The sequence below is a fragment of the Heliangelus exortis genome, chromosome 22 (genome assembly GCF_036169615.1).
Source record: "Heliangelus exortis chromosome 22, bHelExo1.hap1, whole genome shotgun sequence".
Lineage (NCBI taxonomy): Eukaryota > Metazoa > Chordata > Aves > Apodiformes > Trochilidae > Heliangelus > Heliangelus exortis.
The window spans coordinates 9880188-9901884 of record NC_092443.1 but is presented as its reverse complement, the minus strand read 5'-3'; the positions used below and the strand labels follow the sequence as shown (position 1 = coordinate 9901884).

Genomic DNA, 21697 nt, shown 5'->3' with positions numbered 1-21697 from the left:
CATTACTGTAATAAATCAACCGGAAGGCGTTTCTCCGCAGTAGGAAATTTAATTGAGGGACATACAACAGGCTTTTGTTATCATCCCGCCGGAAGCCCTCACTTTAAGCCAGCTTTTTTCAAGTCCTCTGGCAGAACACGGCCTTTCTTCCGGGCCCTGGCTTTCTTCTTCTCTATCCTATCCTTCTTCTTCTTCTGAATGTTCCTGCGGCGTTTCTCCTGCCTCTGCTGCATCCTCTCCACCACCCTCTCCGTGCGCTGCTCCCACCGCCGCTGCCGCTGCGCCCTCCGCTTCTCCTTGCGCCTCAGAGCTTCCTTCAGACGCTCCTCGTTGTCACGGATCTTCACTCCCTCTGCTTTGTAGAGAGCATTTGTCCATTTTATCTTGTTCTCCAGCTCCTCAGCTTTCTTCTGGTCCTTATCCTTGAGCTCCTCCAGCTTATTCTTCCTGGCCTCCAGCCTGCTCAGCAGCTGCTTGTAGTTCCTGCCGGTCAGAGGGGTGATATTGCCTTTCACTGCTTTCCTCTTCTCTTTTTTCTTCTGGATCTTGTTCAACTCGTTCTCTTTGTGGATTTCAATCCTGTTAAAGACAACCTCAGCCCTGCTCTCCTCCTTTTTGCTTTCTGGCTCTACAGGTACCTCCTCAGCTTCCTTCTTCTCCGTTTTTGCCTTCATCTTCAACTCCTTTCTTCGCCGTTTCTTTCTCTCCCTCTCGTACTTCCTTCGCTGCCTTTTCTCCAGGACTGCAGGGGGTAACTCTTTGGAATCATCCTACAAAAAAGGACAGACACGAATCAGGAGCCTTTAAAAGGATAAAGTGGATTTAAAAGTGGGACGTACTCCAGTTCCCGATTTCAGACTTCCAAGGAATGCACTGCAGTTGTGACAAGAAGCCATGGGCTCAGCTTTTACAGACACTGAACACAGCAAAGGCATTCCAGACCCTTCACTCTCTCTCTCTCAACTCTTTCTCTGCAGCTCCCCCAGGCTCTCAATACTTTTCTTTCTCTTAAAGATCACCAGAGATATGCTCTGCCCCAGCCAGGCCCTGCCCTTCCTCAGGTGTTTTTGCAGACCCCCAAACACACACAGGTCTCCCAGCAATAGCTCCAGGCACTTCCTCAGGAGACACCTGGGTGACAAAGGAGAATTTATAGTGCATAAACACAGCTGTGGGTACAGATTAAGAGTTCTCATACTTGTCCAGAAGCTTTTTTAATCTTCTCATGTAGTCTCTGACGCAGGAGATTCATTGCAGAAAAAGAAGAGGAACCCAGTTCACTTTTGCTCCCTGAAAATGAGGGGAAGAAAATAAAAATATTTAAATACAACACTAGCTGAGCAGGAATTTCTGTGGCAATGGGAAAAGCTCTGGGAGCTCTTGAGATGCTCTGAATAGAAAAGCTATTCTAAAGAAACCAAGGGTCTGTATTTCATTCATTTCCCCCTTTCCTATCTGTATTATCACTCCACACTGCCAGGCCCTGGGGCTGCCTGACAAGCCAGAAGACGAGTACCCGGCTAGTGGGAACAGATGCCAAGGACTTATTTTCTTTGTGATCAGGTGTTTCAGATTCCTCACGGAAAGCCGGCCTGGCACGGCAGAGATTGCCTCCACACGGTAATTCTCAGACGTTACCAAAATACACAAAAAGTTTGCCTGTCAGGCTAAGCGCTCCTATTCCCACAGAGCCACCCAGTGGTGGCGTTAAAAATTTACATCTAGATGCAAAGCTTTCAGGGCACGTGGAATAAGCTGAGACGTTCTCAGTTCAGTTCGACTTCTTAGAGGCTTTTCAGACGTGCTTGGTGCGCAGCAACTCAGTCCCCTCAGTTCAGGTCACTTTAAGCAGACCACAGCTGGTTCTTACCTGCAACCAAACGCTCACTTCTGTTCTCTGTAGCACTCTGGGGAGATGATTTGCTGGCTTGTGGGGTTGTTTTCTGTCCTGGAGTGGATTTATTGGTGTTAGAGACCACCTTTTTGACTGAAGGAGCATTTGTCTTCCCAGCTTCCTTCTTGGCTTGCTTTCTTTTCCTTTTCTTGAGCTGTCTGCCAGCATCCTCCTGCTGGCCTGGCTTAGACACTAGAAAACAAGGACTTGTTACACAAAAAAAGGAGAACGCTACAATCCCAATCCATAACGTTCAGCTATTACCACTGTTCAGTTCTCCCATTGCAAGGGCATATCTAAATCTTAAATTCCCGTGGTTTGGGATACAGATCTACCAAACAGGCTGCTGTAAGCTCCCAGGTCACCACGTGTCCAGGAACGCTCAGAAGCCCCGAGATTGTTTTTTCTTAAAACCAGCACAAAGCACCCCCTTCGTGTGCCGCGGGTGACCCCACGGGGCCACACGGGTGGGAGCCCACGCAGACCCACAGCACCCGAAGCGTTACAGATTTACCAAATTTCCTCTTCCGCGACTCCGGTGCCTGCTGCGCGCTGACCTTCCTCGCCAAACCCTGCAGGTAGGAGTCCTGGGCGGCCAGGCTGGCCATGAGGGCGCTGGGACGGGCCCTGGGACAGAGCCGGACCCCGGGCCGGGTCCCTGAGGCGCTGCCGCCTCCTGAGGGAAGCGTGAGGGGAGCGGCATCCCGCCCGCGCGCCTCCTCCGGCAGGAAGTGACGTCAGGGGGAGGCGGGGCCCGGCGCAGCGGTGGCCGCCATGGCGCTGCGGTTCTGCTGCGGTTCGGGGACCTTCAGTGGGTCCGCCCGCTGCCCCTCGCCACCACTGCAGAGCCACCCGCAGGTTCGTTCGGTTCGCCCCTGACCATTGGCTCCGCTCCGCAGCTCCCAAGCCGTTGTTCTCTGTGATGCGTGGGAGCTGAGGGGTCCGTCCCGGCGCGGGGCTCCCCGAACCCTTCCTGAGGCACAAGCGGGCCCACAGCACCCCAGCTCCCGCCCAAGGCACCGCTGCGAGGAGCGGGGGTTTCTTCTAAACCTACGGGAAAACCCGGGCTAGGGCCCAGGAGCTCAGGGTTGTACGGGCACACAGCCTCGTGGCTGAAAACAACACGGCTGGAAAGTTAAGAGAAAGCAGTTAGTTTTATTAAACCACCTAAATACAAAAAAAAAATTAAAAATAAAAATCAATGGAATGGAAGAAAATTAAAATACAGACCAAAATTCACATCTTCAGAGAGGAGAGGTGGCAGCAGCCTGGGTTGGTTGCTGGGCAAGGGGCAGGAGATGGCACTGAGCTGCTCAACAGCTGCAGAAGGAGCACCAGGCTGCTGCTTTGAGGAGGAAACTGGGAATAATGGACAAAACTAGGAGACAAAACTGTTGGCCGACATAAACACAGGCTTGGTGTTAGCTCAGCCTGTGTTCTTGTCAAGTTCCTGTGTAAACACTGAAAAAGGAATCAGACTCAGGAGTGTGTGGCTGGTTCTGCCCACGAGCACAGGGCAGCAGCAGTGCCTCTGCCTAAGCCTCCCTCTGCCCTGTCCTCTTGCAGAGGGAATACTGCTCCTGGAGGAGTCTCCTGGAGCCTCCTCCCACACGGCTGCAAGCAACAGGTTCAAGTCTCTGAAGCACTCTTGAGAGTGAAGACTGCAGTGTAAAAAATGCTGCAAGATCCCTGCTGTGCTGATGCAGAGGGGAGGCCAGGCCTCCAGAGCTTTAAAGCAGCCACAACCTTGGGAAGCAGAGTGATAAAAAACCAAAACCAAACACATTTGGTTCAATGCATTTGGCTCAAGTTCAACCCAAACAAACTCCTCTCCCAACACTCCAGCACCTCCTGACTGAGATTCACATGGGAACAAACTGGATTCCTAATGAACTCTACAGGTAACAACACCTAAAAGCAAACCTAACTCTAGCTCTTGGCACAATCAGCTGTGCATTTACCCATCACTCCTCTCCCAAGGGTGAGGAACACCCAGGGCAGTGTCCCCGCGGTGGAGAAAGCCCTGGGGCTATCCCGTGAGCAGCAGCCTGCAAACGCAGCTCCAGAGCCCCCTCCTGACCGCGGGAGAGGCTCTCTGGGTACAGCAGATGGAAGACTTGCAGCAGGAAGGGGGTGATCGGCCCGGGATCCTCTTCAGGAGTGCTCGGCGGGGCCTGCCCCGTGCCCGTTGAGGTGGGGATGCGATGGGGTGGAGCTCCGGGAGGAAGCCAGGCTCTGCTCGGCCGGGGCCGCCGTCAGGGGCAGCGGGAAGCTCTCCGGGGACAGCGGGGCAAAGTCTTGTCTCCAGTAGGCCTCGCAGAGGGGAAGGTCGCTGCTGTCACACAGACTGTAGCTTTCCAGAACAAACAAGCACATTAAGGAGAGACAGCAGATGCCGTAAAGAGGGGAGGGGGAGGGGGGAGCAAGACAGAAGCAAAGCGTTAAGAAAATGGCAAAAAAGAGCCCCTGTTCATGGATGTAAGGTTTGTGTTCATAAATTCACAAGTCCTGTGACACTGGCCTTCCTGACACCCATTAATTGAGGGCTGGACTTGAACTTCATGGGCCTGGTGAGGCAAAACCATGGCTCAGTTCTAATCCAGACTGTGGGTCCCTGGAAAGATCTGGGCTGCAGCTCTGGCACCCCAAATAGGGGAGTTCTGCTGATCTGTGTGAGGCAAGGACCTCACCCATCATTTACTTGGAGTTTGATCACAATCTATGCAAGGAAAAAAAAAAATCACCCCTGCTCCTAATTTAAACTCAGCAAAAAAAGCTAGCACTGTTTTAGGGCCTGTCTCTGTCATGATCAAGAATAACCCTATTTGCACCCCTGCCCTTTCAGCAAAGCACTCCACAGGTCTGGGTCTATGCCTGAAGCTCCCCAGCCAGATTATAAAGTTCTGCCAGCTCCCAGCACCCTCAGCAGAACCTGAACTGTCCCTCTGAAAGCAGCTATGCTGGAGGTGATCACTGGATGAACCAGCACTGTGGGAAATCATGTTTTTAATCCAGTGACTAGTTCTTGCCTGTGCTCTGAGGAAAACATAACATGGAAGGGACAAAATTAAAAAAAAAAAAAAAGAAAGAAAAAAAAAAGACAACTAAGAATGGAAGAATGGAATGGAATTCCAAAGAGAAGAAGGAGCTGCACACACAAGAGACACCCAAGACAAAGTGAGTGCTGAAGCAGAAAGCAGCTTGCATTCACAGGAAAACAAACCCAATGGGTCAAGTGGTTTTGTTGTTGCAGCTTTATTTATATTTTTAATGTATGGACTCGAATAGATGCTTAGGGAAATATTTTAAGTGAAGAAATATGAGACACTTCACAATTGCACAAACATGAAAACATGTTGAGATCCAACCCAACACTCAGGAGAGCTTCTGTGATCTCAGAGGAAGGAGCAATGGAACGTAAGTGCAAGTTTGGGGTTTAGGATGAGAGAAGGCAAGCTGGACTTGGAGTTACTGCTTTGGGGGAGAAGCACACAAAGCACTATTTGCAAGCATCTGCTTTTGAGCTCTTTTCTGGCTGTATTGTCCATAGAAGAAGGCAGTGGGTACAGGCTTTGTATCTGGGGCTTTTGTAAAATCCCTTGGAAGATCAGCCTTCCCTACAGCCCCCAAACTCACAGTGAAACTGGGTTCAGTCAGCAGAAACCTCCAGGACAGAACCAGAATTCCTTTTCTATCAGTCCTACACCACACCTTGGCAGGTGAGTTACTACAAAATTTTTAGCTGTATAACTTCCTCACCTGCTGCCACAGTGAGAACTGCTCCAAAAGCCTAAGCTTCACTTCTCATGTAACACTCCTCCAAAGTCAGGGTGAACAACCAGCTGCTGCACAGCCCATGACAGCACAGGCCAGCCTGCTACTCTGTGCTCTGACTGAGGGTTTCACAGGGTGTGGAAGACTTTGTTCTTCCCCTTGGATCACACAGCCAGGTCTGTGCACAGAGCTACAGCTGGGACTGAAAGCAAAGATTCCTTTGAAACAATCAGCTTTAGCTTCAAGGAACTGCTTCCAGGTCTCCTCAGCAAAACCCCCAGGTACACATAAAACACCTGGCAAAGAAGCCTGACCCTGCACCTGAGCCATCCTGTTAGTTACTCACCATGGGGAAGGGGCTGCCTCCTCAGCCCCTCCAGCACAGCAGCAGTGACACTCCCTGCCACAGGCACCAGCTGCACAGGGAGCTCCCCTCCCCACAGCCTTCCCTAAAGGGACAGCCTCAAAGAAACTAAGAGGTGACCTTCAGGGAAAATGGAGAACAAGGGAGAAGCTGGATGGAACCCCTGTCCTGGCCTCAGGGGACTGCACACCTCTAGAAATCCCGTGGGATCAAGCCCCATGCTCAGGTAGCTGCTGGGTTGCCAGGACAGCCCAGGATGCCTGTGAGCAAACCTGCTGCTGCATTTACAGTCATTTAAACAGGACTACACAGTGTAACAACAACTCTTTTTCCTCACATTAGACAACCATTAAAAACACCTTAGTGTTCTAATTATAAAAGGACTTGGAATAAATTCTGTATTTACACAGATGCCATTTCTTTGGTGCAGGAAAGAGCACAGAAGTGAAGAAGTGCAGAAAGCAAATGACCAAGTGCTACATGGAACAGTCTGCAGGGGAGGGACCAGAGCTCTGTAGAGCTGCCACCTCTCCTCACCTTGGGACCTCTCTTACAAGCAAGGCCACAAAGGCAAATCTGTGTGGCAGACACCAACATCTGTGCCCAGATGTTAGTTCTGTTCTCAAGGGTTGCTTTTCGTGGCAGCTGGTGCCAGGCAGGTGAACAGACCATGCCAGCACAGTCAGAACCCCCTAGTCCAGAAAGAAAAGCTACTGGCACACAGTGGTGGCACCCTGGTGACACAGGGTGAGAGAAACACAAGGCACTGTCACTCCACATCACTCTGGATACAGCTCAGTGTTGTGCTTGCTCCATGTGCCCCTCACCTGGCAGGGCCTGGACTGGTGTCTGGGTTTGCAACCACCACTCTTCATTTCTGAGACATTTCTGGGATCTCTACACACCCCCCAAAAAAACTGAGTAACCTTTACCAACTCTAAACCTCTGGTTCTCTTCCTATGTCATAGTTGTTCCTAAGCTATGTTGTATCAATATCTTTTTTCTCTTAAAATACATACATTACACATAGAAAATGGCCAAACTTCCAAAAAAGATCAAGCAATCAGGGATTTGGTTGACTAAGCTGGGCTTAAAGGCATTCTGCATTTTTAGAAAGAAGGGAAAGGCAAAAATAGAAAACCTGGTCATTAAAATTCTAAATAAGATTTTCAAAAGTTAAGGTTTTGTTTACAAGTCATAGTATTATTGTACTGACTTCACTTAGCTTGGACAGTGCAGCCAAAATAATCAGGTTCTCATTTGTTCTCTCCTGCTTTCATTTACTGCACCATCAACTAGAAGTGCTGGAGTGCATGACAGAAAATAACATAAAAAAATAAAGTGTCTGAATTCTCTAAAGCTTGTTTTCTAAAAGTCTTTTTAAAATATTAAAAATCTCACAAATTATTGTCTTTCATAAAAAATCCTATCACAATACTTCATAAATCAATGAAATTGAGCAAGTCTTTTTTGCTCATTTCAGATGTCCACCTCCAGGCAGCTGAGGGGGGGAACTACAAGGGAAAAGGCACACTGTGTAACCAGGGCACTTGGGAAAGGACTCACCACAAAATGTGGTGATTTCATCCAACATGAGGACTCAGCTCAGCAAAACTGGTCTCTCTAGGAGAAAGAAAGAGGCCCCTTCAGAGCCAGGCAGAAGCCTGTACCCCCAAGGAAATTAATCTCCTTTTACAATGATTACCAAGGAAGGCTAAGCAAATAAATCTAGCCAACTACAGCAGGTACCTAGAGTTGGATGCTGTGAATGCCTCCTTCACCATGACATTTACACCCTGTAAGCTATCTAAAGGAAAAGGGTTGCAGAAAAAGATTTTGACCTAATTAAGGACCAGAGTGAAATTTTGTTGGGAACATTCTCAAGACCTATACTCTAAGGACTATTTGTTTGGACTAACCACCCCAAAAGGGCTGCAGTCATAAGGCAGGAGTCCACTGCCCTATTTGTACCTGGAAGAGTAATATTCTTCTTCTAGCTCGTAGAGGTCAATGGAGATCTCATCCCGAAGTGCAATCAGCTTCTTGTCACACTCCTCTTGCAAGCTTCTCAGCTGCTGGTTACGCTGGTTGATAGCTTCATTCACAGAGGGGAAATCATTGAGGATCAAGAACTGCTTCAGGTCAGACACCAGTTTCATCAGGGATTCACCAGCTCGGACCTTGGAGCAGAGAGGAAAATCACACAGCACATAAAAACATTGCTTTGCCCCATTTCTAACACAAGACTTCTGTCCTGGTTTGGGCAACAACTTCCCAAGCTGTTCCTTCAGCCCAGGCCTTGAATGAAGCAGAAATTTCCACATTATGTGAGGATTCTGACAGAAGCCTGTAGCTGACAAGCCCGGCTAGAGAAGGAATTCCTAGAATCATAGAATCGGCTGGGTTGGAAGGGACCTCTGAGATCATCATCCAAGAGCCACCCCAGGGATCAGGTTATTCTTCATGCAGCAGTCCTCCTGTTAGAAAGGCTGCCCCAGATGCAGTCATGACCCAAACAGTACCTGCAAGATGGACTTCTCACTGTTTTGAAGAGCAGAATGCTACTCACTATGTTTGCAGCTCTGACATGCATCTCATAGTTATCTTGCTCACCCTGGGTTGCTCGGGAGACTTGAGTTTCATCCTCAATCTAGAGAAAAAATTGTATTTATCCACCTTTAAAATCCTGATACACCACCACTCGATTAGAAGCTGTCTAACGACTGCCACCAGCACAGGAAACCTGGGGGAACGGGGAGTGATGTCCCCCACCGCCCCTTCTCCCCTCAGGGGCCCCTTCTCCCCTCCGGGGCTCCATCTCCCCTCAGGACTGCCCCATCTCCCCTCACACCCGTCCCTTCTCCCCTCAGGGCCGCCCCATCTCCCCTCACACCCGTCCCTTCTACCCTCAGGGACCCCCATCTCTCCTCAAAGCCTCTCCCATGGCAACCCGCCCCTCTCCCCTCATGAGCCCGGCTGCTCCCCCCTTCCCTCAGGGCTCCCCTAGAGCCCAGCCTCACCTTGGCCGTCTTAATGATCTCGGTGAAGTTGTCCATGATGGACTTAACATCGTCTTTGAGGCGCTTGTTGTAGGACTGCAGCAGCGTCTCCTTGCTCTGGGGAAGCACCCTCTGCTGCGCCATGGCCGCCCTTGCCCCGCCTCCTCCTCCTCCTCCTCCTCCTCCTCTCGCGAGAGCCGCGGCCCCATAGATACTTCCCAGCTCCCCCCGCTCCGCCTTTCTCTTCCTCGCTCCAAGATGGTGGGTGATGACGGGCGCGGGGCGGAGGCTGGGACCATCCTTCTCCATCCTTTTCCATCCTTCGCTGTCGCTGGGCCGCGGCCCGGCAGGGAGGGTCGGGAGGGTGCTCGGTAGCCTGAGGGGGCGGCGAACGGGAATTTCGTGCCCGGTTTGCGGTGAGCGGAGCCGGTGCGGGGCAGCCCGGGGCTGGGCCTGGGCCTCCATGCCGGCAGCGAGAGCGGCCACGCAGCGTGGGGACTCCCGCCGGGGAACGGGGCAGGACACGGAGCTTTGCCCGGGGTGCAGAGGATCCCGGGCCGGGGTCGGTGGTCTGATTCCTGTCCCAGCCGATGAGAGCAAAATGCGGTTGGGAACGGTGCCCTTCGTGGGGAGGCTCAGAAATGTTTTAAAAGGCAAAGGGAAAGCTTTGTGCTCTCTGAAGGAGCTGGGCTGGGCCGGGAGGCAGCCAGGCTAGAGGAAAAAAGACCCCAAAAAGCCACATTTCCAAGGTGGGCCGCAAGCTCTCTGAGGCAGGTACTGGAGGCAGAGGGAAGAAGAGTGTGTTTCTTATTTGCAGCCGAAAGGAAAGAAGGCCAAGGGGAAGAAGGTGGCCCCGGCCCCTGCTGTAGTCAAGAAGCAGGAGGCAAAAAAAGTTGTCAACCCCCTCTTCGAGAAAAGGCCCAAGAACTTTGGCATCGGTGAGTACGTGGGTGCTGGGGGCAGCTGCTCGGTTGTTCTCTGATGGGCAGACATCTAAATCGTGGACAGAAGTGAATTGAAATGGAGCTGTGGACTGGGGAGAGGCATTTGTCCTGCTGCCTGCAATTAAGACCTGTCCTTCATTAGGCGTTTAAAGTTGGCAATGGGCAATTTGCTGACTTTTAAAAATAGTTTAATTGTAGGAACTCAGCTGTGAAGAATCTTGTCCTTTTGCATGTGGTGTGGCAGATCAGATGCTGCTCATGCCACTTCTCGTGCAGATGATGTGAAAGAATATTTGCTATCTGAGTGATGGTGCTGACAGATCACCACCAAGATCACTGATGCACTCCTGCCTCTGCCGGGCTTTTCCTGTGGAGGTTTGGAGCAGGTTGGAGTTCAAGTGTGTATTTTTTAGGACAGGATATCCAGCCCAAACGTGACCTGACCCGGTTTGTGAAATGGCCGCGGTACATCAGGCTGCAGCGCCAGAGATCCATTCTGTACAAACGCCTGAAGGTGCCTCCTGCCATCAACCAGTTCACTCAGGCTTTGGACCGACAGACAGGTGAGGATGGGCCCTGCTGGGTGCTCTGAGGTTGTTAATGGGGGTGCCTTGGAGAAGAGGAAATAAACTAAAAACTTGAAGGTAAGATGGAGAGTCTTTGGTAGCATTTTAGGGAGGCTTTAATAGGGATTGGGGTGGTGCTAACAGCAGGCTGCTGGCTGAATTTGCTGGTTTAGGTCTTGATAGCTGTTTTACACTTTGAAAAGGGGTATAGAAAATATCAGAACTGCTGATGACCCAGACCTGGGGTTATCTTAGCTGTGTGTTTTCATCAGAGCATATTTATTCAGTTTTTACAGAACCACATAGGGTTCTAACTGTGTAAACAGATGGTGTTAGAAACCTGTCTGAGCACAGGCTTTGAGGGGGAAAGCCAGCATCCCACAGGCTGAGATTGAAACGGGAGGAAGGAACTTTAGAGCCTGCTGTGAAGGAGTAAATAGTCTTTTCCAGGTAACAGTGTCATTGCAAGAAACTGTGAGCCTGTGTGGAGCAACTCTTTCATAGGTGTTGCCAAACATATTGCTTGCTTGAAAGGAGAAAGTGCACCAGCTTTAACTCTAACTGCTGTGGGGGTCTGGAGGTATTTTCTCATCCAGACAGGGAGCTCTGTGCCAGCAGAGGTGCCCATGGAGGTGAACATGGCCTCTAGAGCTGCTCTGCTCTTGCACAGTGCACGTGATGCTAACCTTGTGTCTGAATGTACTCGATGACACCCACCAAGATCACTGAGGTGCTGCAGTCTCTTAAAAAGTAATGCTGAGGCTTTCTTCAGGGTCATACAGGTATCTAACCAGTAGATGTTTTCTTCCAGCTACCCAGCTTCTGAAGCTGGCACACAAGTACAGGCCAGAAAATAAGCAAGAGAAGAAGCAGAGGCTACTTGCTCGTGCTGAGCAGAAGGCTGCAGGAAAGGGGGATGCACCAACTAAACGACCCCCAGTGCTCCGTGCAGGTAACTTTGGATGTGGTGCCCTGATGGGTTGGTGCTCTGCTCTGCTCCAGCCAGAGGGGCTTGGACAAGCTATTGCAATGATGTAAGAATTTCTTCACCTGAGCTCCACGTGAAGAGCAAAACAGACGAGCTTTTTAACCCTGAGCTTTAGCAGATTGTCCATGCAGTATCTTCTCTGTGCTGCTGAATGGGTGTGATGGGTTGACAAATTTCAGTGGTATCTGAGCTGGCTCAGAAAAGTGAGTGGAATCAAAGCTTAACTGTAACTTATTTTCCAGGTATCAACACTGTTACCACTCTTGTAGAGAACAAGAAAGCTCAGCTCGTTGTTATTGCCCATGATGTAGACCCCATTGAGGTAAGCACAGCCCCCATTGCTGGTACAGAGTACAGGCTGCCTGGGGGACTTAGTGAGGTCAGAACTGGGCTCAGGGTGACAATGGTTTAGCACAAATTCATTGCATGAGAAGACAATGCACAAGAAGATGCATTTGCCCCAACTGGAGAGCTTGTGTCTGTTCATACTTGTCCTGGTATTACAGTGAGGCTTGGCCCTTGCAGTGATGGATGAATTTCTTCACCTGAACCAACAGTGAAGAGCAAAATGAGCTTTTTAACACTGAGCAATTGCCACAGCCTGGGCTGATACAAGGAACAAAACAATGTTCTCTCTCAGTGGAACTCTGAGCACACTCCCTTTCCTTTCAGCTGGTGGTCTTTCTGCCTGCTCTGTGCCGCAAGATGGGGGTGCCCTACTGCATCATCAAGGGCAAAGCCAGGCTGGGGAGACTGGTCCACAGGAAAACCTGCACCTCTGTGGCTTTCACCCAGGTTAACCCGTGAGTACTCTGAGTGGTAACTGTGGTGGAGAAAGGAAACTGCCCCTAAGTTCAGCCTACAGAGCAGATAGCAGACTTGGTAAAGATAAATAAAATGCTGCCTGTAATGTGTAATAGAGACACCCTTTGGTCTGAGGAGCTCTCCTGCATACCCAAGAGTCACATCACTAGTCTGGCTTGTCAGAATGGATGGGAACTCTAAAATACATAGATGGAACTATTAACCTTAATGTGAGCAGTGCAGTTTCCTAAAACATTGATGGTTAAGGTGATTATCCCTTGGCAAAGGATGTTTATGCTAAACCTGACAAATCCCATCTCCACTATGAGCTCTGAAATCCTGAGGGGAAAAAAGGTTTGTGGGAAATGTGAATGTGAGGCTCTAAAGGAACTAAACTCTCACCAACAGGGAGGATAAGGGAGCCCTTGCAAAGCTGGTGGAGGCTGTCAAGACCAATTACAACGACAGATATGATGAGGTAAGATCTGTGCTGCCAGGCTTTGTCCTGATGATTAAATGACCCAACAAGAGCTGGCCCTGTTCCCAACCTGACCTGTTCCCTCCTCCTCTGCAGATCCGGCGTCACTGGGGTGGCAATGTCTTGGGGCCCAAATCCGTGGCTCGCATTGCCAAGCTTGAGAAGGCAAAGGCTAAAGAACTGGCAACTAAGCTGGGCTGAAGATGCACCCATTGCTACCAGGTTTTCTGTACATAAAAAGAATAAACCTCCAGGTGAAGTTTCCGTGGTCTCTGTTGACAGGGCTGCTCCAGGCAGTGGGCAACACCTGAGCAGTGCTTTCCACCCAGTGACTGAACAGTGCTGCAGAGAAATGTAGAGCAGGACAGTGCTGTACCTGAACAGTAACCACCAGTCCTGGGGCATTCTTCCTCCCTGAACACACAGACCATAGAATCCTAGAATGGGCTGGGTTGGAAGGGACCTCAGAGCTCATCAAGTCCAACCCTTGCTCCACTCCCCCCGTGGTTCCCAGCCCATGGCACTGAGTGCCACATCCAGGCTCTTTTGAAATATCTCCAGGGATGGAGAATCCACCCCTTCCCTGGGCAGCCCATTCCAATGGCTGATCACCCTCTCCAGAAAGAAATTCTTTCTCATGTCCAACCTAAACCTCCCCTGGCACAACTTGAGACCTCTTGTGCCCTCTTGTCTTGCTGAGAGTTGCCTGGGAAAAGAGCCCAACCCCCCCCTGGCTCCAACCTCCTTTCAGGGAGTTGGAGAGAGTGATGAGGTCTCCCCTGAGCCTCCTCCAGCCTCAACACCCCCAGCTCCCTCAGCCTCTCCTCAGAGGATCTGTGCTGGATCCCTTCACCAGCCCAGTTGCCTCCTTTGGGCCTCCATCTCCTTCCTGAGCTGAGGGGCCCAGAACTGGACACAGAACTCAAGCTGTGGCCTCCCCAGGGGCAGAATCCCTTCCCTGGACCTGCTGGCCACACTCTTCCTCATCCAGGATGCCATTGGGATTCTTGGCCACACTGCTGGCTCCTGTTCAGCTTCCTGGCAATCCCAGGTCCCTTTCTGCCCCTCTGTGCCCCATGGAGCTCCCCAGGGGGCTGTTGTGGCCAAAGTGCAGCACTTGGAATGTTGAACCTCATCCCATTGGGGCTACACCTGACTCCAACCAGGATCCAGGGAGTTGTAGAGAGTGATGAGGTCTCCCCTGAGCCTCCTCCAGCCTCAACACCCCCAGCTCCCTCAGCCCTTCCTCACAGGACTTGTGCTGGATCCCTTCACAGCCTCCTTGCTCTTCTCTGGACCTGCTCCAGCACCTCAATCTCCTTCCTGAGCTGAGGGGCCCAGAACTGGACACTCAGCTCCACTGCTGTCACCATGAGGTTGAACAGGCTAGGCTGGTTCTGGCATGAAGTCTGATGTGTTTATTATGCAAACATCCCTCAATTGGAAGGTGTTCCAGATCAACTTCCTTACTACTTAAAGTATGGGTTAGTAAGGTGTTGGAACACTTCACAACAGGAACCTCCTGCTAGGAGATCTGTGGTGCCTCTTCTGGTGTGAGGATGGTCAGTGAGGGCAGGATAAACGTGTGGGAGAGGAACCCTGTGTATCAGGTACCACCACCTGCCTGGTGCTTGCCTTGTGTCATTGTTGGAGGCTGCTGAGCTTGACTGGGCTCAGCTGAGGGAGCCAGAGGCTGTCTCAATCCAGACAGTATCAGTATCCAGATAATCTCAAGTATCCAGAGAAACCTTAAATTCAGGTCTGTCACTGTTAAGATGCACAATGCAAGTCACAAGGAAAGCTCCTGGAGGCCCTCTTCATTTATTCCAGTGCAACTGCTGTGAACCACCACCATTCCAGGAGTGACTACACAGTGCAAAGAAACTTAGAATCACAAAATCCCTGGTCTTTAGAAAAATACAGCAGTGGAGAAGTTCAAGCTTTGTAGCTTACAATTGACCCCAATAGCAAAATGTAACCTTGAGTTTCCTGCATTAACTGACTTCACTGGGAGTCTCTACAGTCACTTCTGGTGTTGAAGTTCAAGGCTTCCACGCTGCAGCAGATCACAGAGGTGGGAGCTGAGGATGCATCAGATGTTGAAAGCATTCACAGCTTGACAGCTGCAGGAGCTGACTGAACGTGTGGCCCTGAGACTTGGGGTGCTTCAGGTACTCAGGACTGAGGAGTCTGCTCTTCACAGCACAGATCAGAGATGAACCTTTCAGTCACAGAGGCACCTTCTGTATAAATTTCCTGTACCACAGGAATGAAGTTGCAGCACATAAGCCATACCTGGGAAAGAAAACAAACAGTTCTTTCAAATCACTATGAAAATGCTGAAGCTTCAGAGGCTTTTGTAGCACAATGGCTCCCTCAGCCCCAGTGATGCAGGAGCAGGAATGTCAGGCACAGCTTCAGGTTGAAAACAAGCAGGGGATGCAGACTGTGTCACTCACCAGGTGACAATGTACTGCATGTGCTCGTTCCTCAGGCTCACTCTGGTCTGGCCTCCGATGGGTCCCCCTGGGACTGTGCTTCCTGTAGGTACAACAGCACAAGTTACAGCCCTGGGCTGTGGGGAATCATCAGGGTACCCCACTCCTCTTCCTGGGGCAGCTGTGTTCCGCGGGGCAGAGCTGTGGGGCAAGGGCCAGGTGGTGCTCAAGGCAAATGAACATTTTCCCAAGTGTCCAGGGGAAAAAGCTGAATGGAAAGGGGGGAAGATGGATGGAAACTAAAAGTGGGGCTGGGTTCCTCTGTCACTTACTGAAATCTGCATCCAGGAAGATGGGCTCAGCACCAGTCACCTTGGCCATGGCCTCCAGGTCCCGGTAGTGCCAGCGGTTTTTCTCAACGTTGTTCTCAGGCACAAAAGGTTTCCGGGTTTCTGACAACCTCACCACCCCAGTGAGATCAATCTCATCTTCAATCTGAAGGGAAAAAAAAGGAAATCTTTCAAGGTTTGTTGTGTATTTGAGCATACCAGGTCCTGCTGGAAAAGCAGGGCACTTGTGGGGTCTAATGATAAATCAGGCAGTTGTGCCCTGCAGGGGAGCAGTGCTCTAACAAAACAGGGAAAAATCAGATCAAGAACAGCTCCTTGTGTGTAAAAAAGCATTATTTACTGAACAAAAAGTAGCTTTTCTCTTTAGTCTCAGAAGTGAGCACAGGGCAGAAAGTAACACCCAGCATCCCCTGCCCCCCTCACCTGTCCCTTCAGCCGGGTCTCGGGTTTCAGCTTCTTCTTGGGCACAAATCCTCGGTTGACTAAAATTGTGACCCTGGAGTTACAGAAAGAGATGGCTCATGAGGAGATGTGTTGCTGCTGCCTACAGCTGAGTACCAAGGAAAGAAGCAACCCATATGTTTGGAGCCACTTCTGTCATCTGAGTGCATGTTGCAAGGGAATTTAAACACAATCTCCAACTGAGCCCAGTGACTGGGAGAGATGCCTTATAAGGGAAAATGATTTATAGAAACCCCACCAGTGTGATTCAGCTTTTCAGAACGAGTTGCTGAGCTGAACCATGACTTGTTAACTCACCCTAGGTCTGTGCAGTAGAAAGGGGTAATGACATTTGCTCCATTTTCTGGGTGGGATGTCAGCCTCCCAGCTTCTCTGGCTTCTCTCTCAGGGTCCACGAGTGAGCGTGGCAAAATATAGAGCTCCTTGGAGTGGTCAAAGTGCCCTCTGACTGTGACAGGTCTGTACTCCAGTTCCTTCAGTTCCATGGGGCTGCAGGGAACAAGAGGAAAGCAAAATCATGGTTGTGAGAGGTAAATCAAATTGGGGGATTTTGTTGTGGGATTCACCTTCTTCCTCACACCTCACTCCAGGGGGGGGCAGCTGGCAGAGAGAAACAGAGGGGAAAGAGCTCACCCAGTGAGCAGCTGGCAGAGAAAAACAGAGGGGAAAGAGCTCACCCAGTGAGCAGCTGGCAGAGAGAAACAGAGGGGAAAGAGCTCACCCAGTGAGCAGCTGGCAGAGAAAAAGAGGGGAAAGAGCTCACCCAGTGAGCAGCTGGCTTCATATTTTACTGCTATCACTGATCCAACTCAGGGTGATCAATTTAACTGCACACCAGGTGGTTCTGAACACAGATTCACCCTTTTTACCTGCATTTAGAGTGCCCCACAGGGAAGTGTGCACCCATTCTCTCATCTAAAATACAAAACTGAACATGATCTTTCCAGTTTCTCTGCCAATCCTGACTCCCACTGCACTCCTCCCTTTTCCTGCAGTTCAGCTGAGCAGAAGCTCATCAGTGCAGGAACCAGACCACATGTCCCCAGCACACTGACAGTGCTCTGTAGAGAATAAACTCTCAGTCTCCTTACTCTAAGGTCAGAGGGATGGGCTCTGATGTAATTCTTGATGCCAGTTGTGCAATCAAATCCAATTTCCACTTCCGTCGCTGAACCTGGAAGCACAAAGACAAAAGAAATTCCTGATGGCAGAGCAGAGCAATGCAAAAACCCCAGCAAGCCTTGAACATCTGTGTCCAAAGTTTCTCCTCATACACGGCTGAAAAGAGGGCAATGGGAGAGACAAAAATGGAGGCTACTGACTTCAAGGAAATATTTATACTGAAAGAAATAAGAATTTCTCGTTTAAGGACTTAAAAATGACACTTGGAAAGCAGAAATGTAAAACAACAACAAATACCAACAAATATTCCCCTGCATGGGATTTAAATGAGCTGAAGCAGCCAAGGATAGAAAAACCTAACAACCCACAAGTGCTCAGCTCTTGAAAAAATGAAATATTTATTTGTACCTGCCACGTGCCAAGGCAGAATGCAGTCAGAGGGACCAGGAAAAGGCCCCATTTGAGCACAATGTCCTCTCCAGATGTGTCAGCAGCTGCTGTAGAACTTTGTGGTCTGCAGAACCTCAAACAAACATCTAGAGATAAACAGAATGAGGAGTAGGATTTGTACAGGAGAGGAGATGCCAAGTTCCTGCAGGAAATGTCACCTCCTGGCATAAGGCTGAACCAGGGCAGAAGCCAAAACAAACCTTTTCTTACCTTTACTCTGCTGGGCCACACCAGAACCTGCTCTGGTCAGGGGATACCCAAAAAGGGTTCTTCTGATCAAGCAATGTGACACCTACACAACGTAAGAAAGATCTTTTGTAGTGCCCTGGCTCTGCACAAGTTTTATCCCCGTGATCCCAGCTGCCTGGATGATTTCATGGAATTTTGTTTACACGCTGATACCTCATCTGAGCAACCACCCGTGAAACACTACAGGTTAGGTTATAATAATAATAAAAACAAATCAAATTCCGGCGACAGAGCTGAGAACAGCACAGCAAGTGACCGAGCCGTCTCCATCCACACCGCCAGGGAACACCCACACCATCCCAACCTGTTTGTGTGCTACAGCCCAGCACCTCCCCCTCCCAACACCCCGGAGCGCCACAAGGACATTTACCCCCTTTCCGTCACCGATTCCCTTCGCTTTTAGCACCGCAACACCCCACGCGGGGCAGCCTGTGCCCACACCGCGCCGGGGGGCACCAACCCACCGCAACCAAAGCCCGGACCTGGGGGAGCCCGGCCCGGGATGCAGCGGCGGGGAGACGGGGCCTGGAGAAGGCTGAGGCCTCACCCTGCCCGGCCCCGCTCTCCTCAGCCTTTACCCAGCCCGGTTCCGCTCCCCTTGGCCCGGTTCCGCTCCCCTCGGCCCGGTTCCGCTCCCCTGGGCCCTCACCCGGCACGGCCGCTCCCGCAGCAGCCTCCAGGTCGCCATGGCAACGCCGTCCCCCGCGCCACGGCAGGCAGGACCCGCTCTAGCCGCCCCTCTCGATGGTGCGCGTCGGCGGCTCCCCGGCACAAGCGGTACCGGAAGTTGGTGCCGGATCCTCTCTGGTCACTCCTCTCGATGGTGGAGCCGGGGCCTGCGGGCGGCGTGGCCATGGCCGAGGTGCCCGCGGCCGAGCAGCAATTCCTGAGGCAGCACCCGCTCCTCAGCCTGGCAGAGACGGGCAAGGTGGGGCTGGAGCCGGGATGTGTGGGGACATCCCCGGAAAGGGCACCGGGGCCGCCTCCCTGAGAGGATGGTGAGGGAATGGAGTGCCGGGGCCGCGTCCCCTGAGGGGGCAGGGATGGGGATGGGGATGGGGATGGTGCCGGGGGGAGCCCGGGGTACCCCGGCGAGTGGGCTCGGCCCCACTCAGCTCACTGCCCCGAGGGCTTTTCTGCCGCCGTGGAAGACGCTGGTGGGAGCTTGAGGTCTCTCCAGCCCTGCCCTACCCTGGGGGTTCCCCGGGCTTCCCTGACCCGGTGTCCTTTTCCTCAGGTGAGGTGCAGGCTGACAGGACACGAGCTGCCGTGCCGCCTGTCGGAGCTACAGGCTTACACCAACGGCAAGAAGTACCGGCGGCTGCTCCAGACAGCCAGAGAGTTTGACTATGGCAACTTTGAGCCCCACATAGTGCCCAGCACAAAGAATCTGTACGTATTGTTCCTCCATCCCATCTCAGACACGAAGTGATTGAGCTTTACAAAGTTCTTGACTGGTGATGGGTTTGGGAAGGCTGGGACAGCCTTTATTATTTATTATTATTTATCACCTTTGATCACAGTGCTTGTCAGTGAAAAGTTACCAAGTGACAGCACACTTAAGCTGTGTCGTGGGCTCTTTCTCTCTGTCTGGCAGGCACCAGCTCTTCTGCAAGCTCACTCTCAGACACATCAATAAATTTCCAGAGCATGTGCTGAGGCACGTCCAGGGGAAACGCTACCAGAAGGCCCTAAAAACTTGTAAGTAGCTTTTCTGGAGGTACAACCAGACACCTCTGTTCTCCGAGCTGTCAAGATCTCAGTAGCTCTACATAAAGGAAGGGGATCCCTTTAGCTTGGCAGTAACACACTGTGTGAGCTCCTCAGCTGGAAAGTTTGCAGAGGGAGGGAGCAATAGGCCTCTAAATCACCCTGAGACATCCTTGCTTGAGGAGGGTGGCTCTAAACCCTCCCCAGGGAGGTGGCTCAGACCTCCAGCTCAGTCCCTGTGTTAAATCTCCCCCACCTCTCGTGGGATCGCTGCTGAACACACAGATGTAAGAGCTGGAGCTCAACGACCTTTTGAGCTGCATTTAACATAAGTTAGAGCTGGAAATGAAGAGGCCTGGGGTGCCTTAGCACTTGCTGAGTGCTGCCCCCCTCCCCAGATGAGGAATGCCAGAGGGCAGGCCTGGAGTTCATCCCCGCCTGCCTGCGACAGAAGCAGCGGGCACAGCGCCCTGATGAGCAGAGGGGAGGGAGCAGGAGGGAGCCCTCCAGGAAAGAGGAGTTCTGGGAGCCCAAGTCCAGCGACGAGGATGGAGAGGAGACAGATGACAGCATGAGTGACCTGTACCCACGTGAGTAAGGACGTCCCTGTCACCTGGGTCCTAAAGGGAGCTGGTCAGCTAATTGCCTCCCAGCTGCTTCTTGCTGCTCCCTTCCATGGAAACACTGCTGGGGTTCTCCTTCCCCAGGCATTCCAGGGGTGACACTTGCTCAGAAGCAAAATCATCTTTTAAAATTCTCTTTCAAGGAAAGTTTGGGAGAGGCAGAGCTGTGTGTTCAGTGAGCTGATCCCAGGCTCAATCTTTGTCTTTCAGCCTCGCTCTTCACTGAAAAAAGCCCTGGAGCTCCAGAGGCCTCCCAGGGCACTGAGAACTTTGCAACAGACAGTGAGGAGGAGGGGGCCAAGCAGAATGGTGTGAAGGGAGAGTCTGGTGGGAGGATGGATGTCAGCAGAGCAGGTGGCACCAAGAGGGGGAAGGTGGGTGTCAGGCAGCAGCCTGCAGCTCTGGGTGTCTGCTCTGTGCCTGTCTGAGAGGCAGCAGGAGGTGTGAAGCTGCTCACAACTCTCCCTGTGTGCCAGACACCAGCTCCCCTGAGCTGTGAGTTGCATTCACTCAGTGTTTATCCTGCCTGCTCCAGCAGGGATGTTCCTGCCTCTAGGATCATGGAATGGGCTGGGTTGGAAGGGACCTCAGAGATCATCAAGTCCAACCCTTGATCCACTCCCCCCGTGGTTCCCAGCCCATGGCACTGAGTGCCACATCCAGGCTCTTTTGAAATATCTCCAGGGATGGAGAATCCACCCCTTCCCTGGGCAGCCCATTCCAATGGCTGACCACCCTCTCCAGAAAGAAATTCTTTCTAATGCCCAGCCTAAATAACTGCTGGGATCCTGCTGCATGCTCTCTGTAACAGGGAGACTGCAGCACCTCTCAGGGGTTCCATCATCTTCCTCCCCAAAAACTTTAGTTAAACCTTTTTGAGCTCACAGGGTCTTCCTAAATCAATTTTTTGCTTTTTTTGGAGGAGTGAGGCAGGTCCTGCCTTACAGGACACACCCTGATCCTCCTCTGTGTGGGAAGCAGGCAGTTGTTATAAAGCTGCATAAACCCTTGACTCTGCAAAGCAGCTTCTGGATCTCTTGTAACCATCACACTGGAAAGGGAAGGGGGGATGAAATTTAGGCTCATTTCTCCTGGGAGAGCATCACTGAGCAATGGAAGCACAGCCCTGTCAGGAGTGCTCCTGGCTGGTGGGACCAGGGCTGTGCTTGGTCTGTCTCTTGGCAAAGGAGACTGGATTTGGGGTTTGGAAATAAGCTGATTCTCTCTCTCTCTCTCTCTTTTTTTTTTTTTTTTTTTTTTTCCTCTACAGAAGCAGTCAGGCCCTTCAAAGAAGAAATTCAAAAGTCATCATCGAAAACCCAAGAACTTCAAGAAGGTGGCCAATGGCAAATAAATTTTTATGATAAAATACTTGGCCTGGAGGGTGTTGTGTGAGAGTTGGAGAGGGAGCAGGAGGCTGGGGAGGGGAATAGTGGGGTGGAACTCAGGTGTGTTCCCCCCAGCACACAGGGAAGGTTGATG

At 51.3% G+C, this 21697-nt stretch overlaps 5 protein-coding genes, 1 long non-coding RNA gene and 3 other non-coding genes across 12 annotated transcripts; 6 read left to right on the top strand and 3 right to left on the bottom strand.

The window, feature by feature from the left end:
• Nucleotides 1-29: 29 nt before the first annotated feature.
• On the bottom strand, nt 30-2973 carry SURF6 (surfeit 6). Its single transcript, XM_071765814.1, has 4 exons — nt 2409-2973; nt 1871-2086; nt 1199-1290; nt 30-770 (listed from the first exon to the last, which is right to left on the bottom strand). The coding sequence occupies exons 1-4, from the start codon at nt 2500-2502 to the stop codon at nt 99-101; spliced, it is 1074 nt and encodes a 357-aa protein (XP_071621915.1). The 5' UTR covers nt 2503-2973; the 3' UTR covers nt 30-98.
• A 35-nt stretch (nt 2974-3008) lies between these two features.
• On the top strand, nt 3009-7391 carry LOC139806354 (uncharacterized). Its single transcript, XR_011730222.1, has 2 exons — nt 3009-3379; nt 3415-7391. It is a non-coding gene; the product is annotated as an uncharacterized lncRNA (long non-coding RNA).
• Nucleotides 3415-9217, bottom strand: MED22 (mediator complex subunit 22). Of its 2 annotated transcripts, none has more exons than XM_071765816.1 (4): nt 9053-9217; nt 8602-8682; nt 8004-8212; nt 3415-4241 (listed from the first exon to the last, which is right to left on the bottom strand). In XM_071765816.1, exons 1-4 carry the CDS (start codon nt 9173-9175, stop codon nt 4049-4051), a joined length of 606 nt encoding a protein of 201 aa, XP_071621917.1. In that variant the 5' UTR covers nt 9176-9217; the 3' UTR covers nt 3415-4048. The 2 variants fall into 2 exon arrangements, with proteins under 2 accessions (XP_071621917.1, XP_071621916.1); XM_071765815.1 differs by having other exon boundaries at nt 3415-4247; nt 9053-9215.
• Nucleotides 9218-9494: 277 nt separating this feature from the next.
• RPL7A (ribosomal protein L7a) lies at nt 9495-13064 on the top strand. The gene is made up of 8 exons (XM_071766643.1): nt 9495-9637; nt 9806-9969; nt 10389-10538; nt 11353-11493; nt 11772-11851; nt 12202-12332; nt 12742-12811; nt 12908-13064. The coding sequence occupies exons 1-8, from the start codon at nt 9495-9497 to the stop codon at nt 13010-13012; spliced, it is 984 nt and encodes a 327-aa protein (XP_071622744.1). The 3' UTR covers nt 13013-13064.
• Nucleotides 10247-10319, top strand: LOC139806686 (small nucleolar RNA SNORD24). The gene has a single exon (XR_011730322.1). It is a non-coding gene; the product is annotated as a small nucleolar RNA SNORD24 (small nucleolar RNA).
• Nucleotides 11566-11642, top strand: LOC139806685 (small nucleolar RNA SNORD36). Its single transcript, XR_011730321.1, has one exon. It is a non-coding gene; the product is annotated as a small nucleolar RNA SNORD36 (small nucleolar RNA).
• LOC139806679 (small nucleolar RNA SNORD36) lies at nt 12049-12121 on the top strand. Its single transcript, XR_011730316.1, has one exon. It is a non-coding gene; the product is annotated as a small nucleolar RNA SNORD36 (small nucleolar RNA).
• Nucleotides 13065-14613: 1549 nt separating the features above from the next.
• SURF1 (SURF1 cytochrome c oxidase assembly factor) lies at nt 14614-18651 on the bottom strand. The gene is made up of 9 exons (XM_071765817.1): nt 18532-18651; nt 17844-17925; nt 17592-17719; nt 17153-17235; nt 16359-16550; nt 16023-16095; nt 15582-15744; nt 15271-15352; nt 14614-15106 (listed from the first exon to the last, which is right to left on the bottom strand). The coding sequence occupies exons 1-9, from the start codon at nt 18568-18570 to the stop codon at nt 15040-15042; spliced, it is 909 nt and encodes a 302-aa protein (XP_071621918.1). The 5' UTR covers nt 18571-18651; the 3' UTR covers nt 14614-15039.
• Nucleotides 18652-18662: 11 nt separating this feature from the next.
• On the top strand, nt 18663-21584 carry SURF2 (surfeit 2). Of its 3 annotated transcripts, none has more exons than XM_071765812.1 (6): nt 18663-18744; nt 19120-19274; nt 19480-19583; nt 19991-20182; nt 20426-20589; nt 21486-21584. In XM_071765812.1, the coding sequence occupies exons 1-6, from the start codon at nt 18703-18705 to the stop codon at nt 21567-21569; spliced, it is 741 nt and encodes a 246-aa protein (XP_071621913.1). In that variant the 5' UTR covers nt 18663-18702; the 3' UTR covers nt 21570-21584. The 3 variants fall into 3 exon arrangements, with proteins under 3 accessions (XP_071621913.1, XP_071621912.1, XP_071621914.1); XM_071765811.1 differs by having other exon boundaries at nt 18681-18810; XM_071765813.1 differs by lacking the exon at nt 18663-18744 and adding an exon at nt 18753-18880.
• The last annotated feature ends 113 nt before the right edge of the window (nt 21585-21697 follow it).

Excerpts from the sequence above, each read along its gene's own strand:
- SURF6 (XM_071765814.1), bottom strand. The coding sequence starts at position 2,502 with ATGGCCAGCCTGGCCGCCCAGGACTCCTACCTGCAGGGTTTGGCGAGG. Across the intron at positions 1,291-1,870 it reads AAGTGAGCGTTTGGTTGCAG|GGAGCAAAAGTGAACTGGGT; the intron begins GTAAGAACCAGC and ends CCTCATTTTCAG. Across the intron at positions 771-1,198 it reads TTAAAAAAGCTTCTGGACAA|GATGATTCCAAAGAGTTACC; the intron begins GTATGAGAACTC and ends CCTTTTTTGTAG.
- SURF1 (XM_071765817.1), bottom strand. The coding sequence starts at position 18,570 with ATGGCGACCTGGAGGCTGCTGCGGGAGCGGCCGTGCCGG. Across the intron at positions 16,551-17,152 it reads CCCATCCCTCTGACCTTAGA|CCCCATGGAACTGAAGGAAC; the intron begins GTAAGGAGACTG and ends TGTTCCCTGCAG. Across the intron at positions 15,107-15,270 it reads ATGCAGTACATTGTCACCTG|GTATGGCTTATGTGCTGCAA; the intron begins GTGAGTGACACA and ends TTTCTTTCCCAG.
- SURF2 (XM_071765811.1), top strand. The coding sequence starts at position 18,703 with ATGGTGGAGCCGGGGCCTGCGGGCGGCGTGGCCATGGCCGAGGTGCCC. Across the intron at positions 18,811-19,119 it reads GCCTGGCAGAGACGGGCAAG|GTGAGGTGCAGGCTGACAGG; the intron begins GTGGGGCTGGAG and ends CCTTTTCCTCAG. Across the intron at positions 19,275-19,479 it reads GTGCCCAGCACAAAGAATCT|GCACCAGCTCTTCTGCAAGC; the intron begins GTACGTATTGTT and ends TCTGTCTGGCAG.
- MED22 (XM_071765815.1), bottom strand. The coding sequence starts at position 9,175 with ATGGCGCAGCAGAGGGTGCTTCCCCAGAGCAAGGAGACGCTGCTGCAG. Across the intron at positions 8,683-9,052 it reads AGATCATTAAGACGGCCAAG|ATTGAGGATGAAACTCAAGT; the intron begins GTGAGGCTGGGC and ends TTTTTTCTCTAG. Across the intron at positions 4,248-8,003 it reads GAAGAATATTACTCTTCCAG|CTACAGTCTGTGTGACAGCA; the intron begins GTACAAATAGGG and ends TGTTCTGGAAAG.
- RPL7A (XM_071766643.1), top strand. The coding sequence starts at position 9,495 with ATGCCGGCAGCGAGAGCGGCCACGCAGCGTGGGGACTCCCGCCGGGGA. Across the intron at positions 10,539-11,352 it reads GGCTTTGGACCGACAGACAG|CTACCCAGCTTCTGAAGCTG; the intron begins GTGAGGATGGGC and ends GTTTTCTTCCAG. Across the intron at positions 11,852-12,201 it reads ATGATGTAGACCCCATTGAG|CTGGTGGTCTTTCTGCCTGC; the intron begins GTAAGCACAGCC and ends CTTTCCTTTCAG.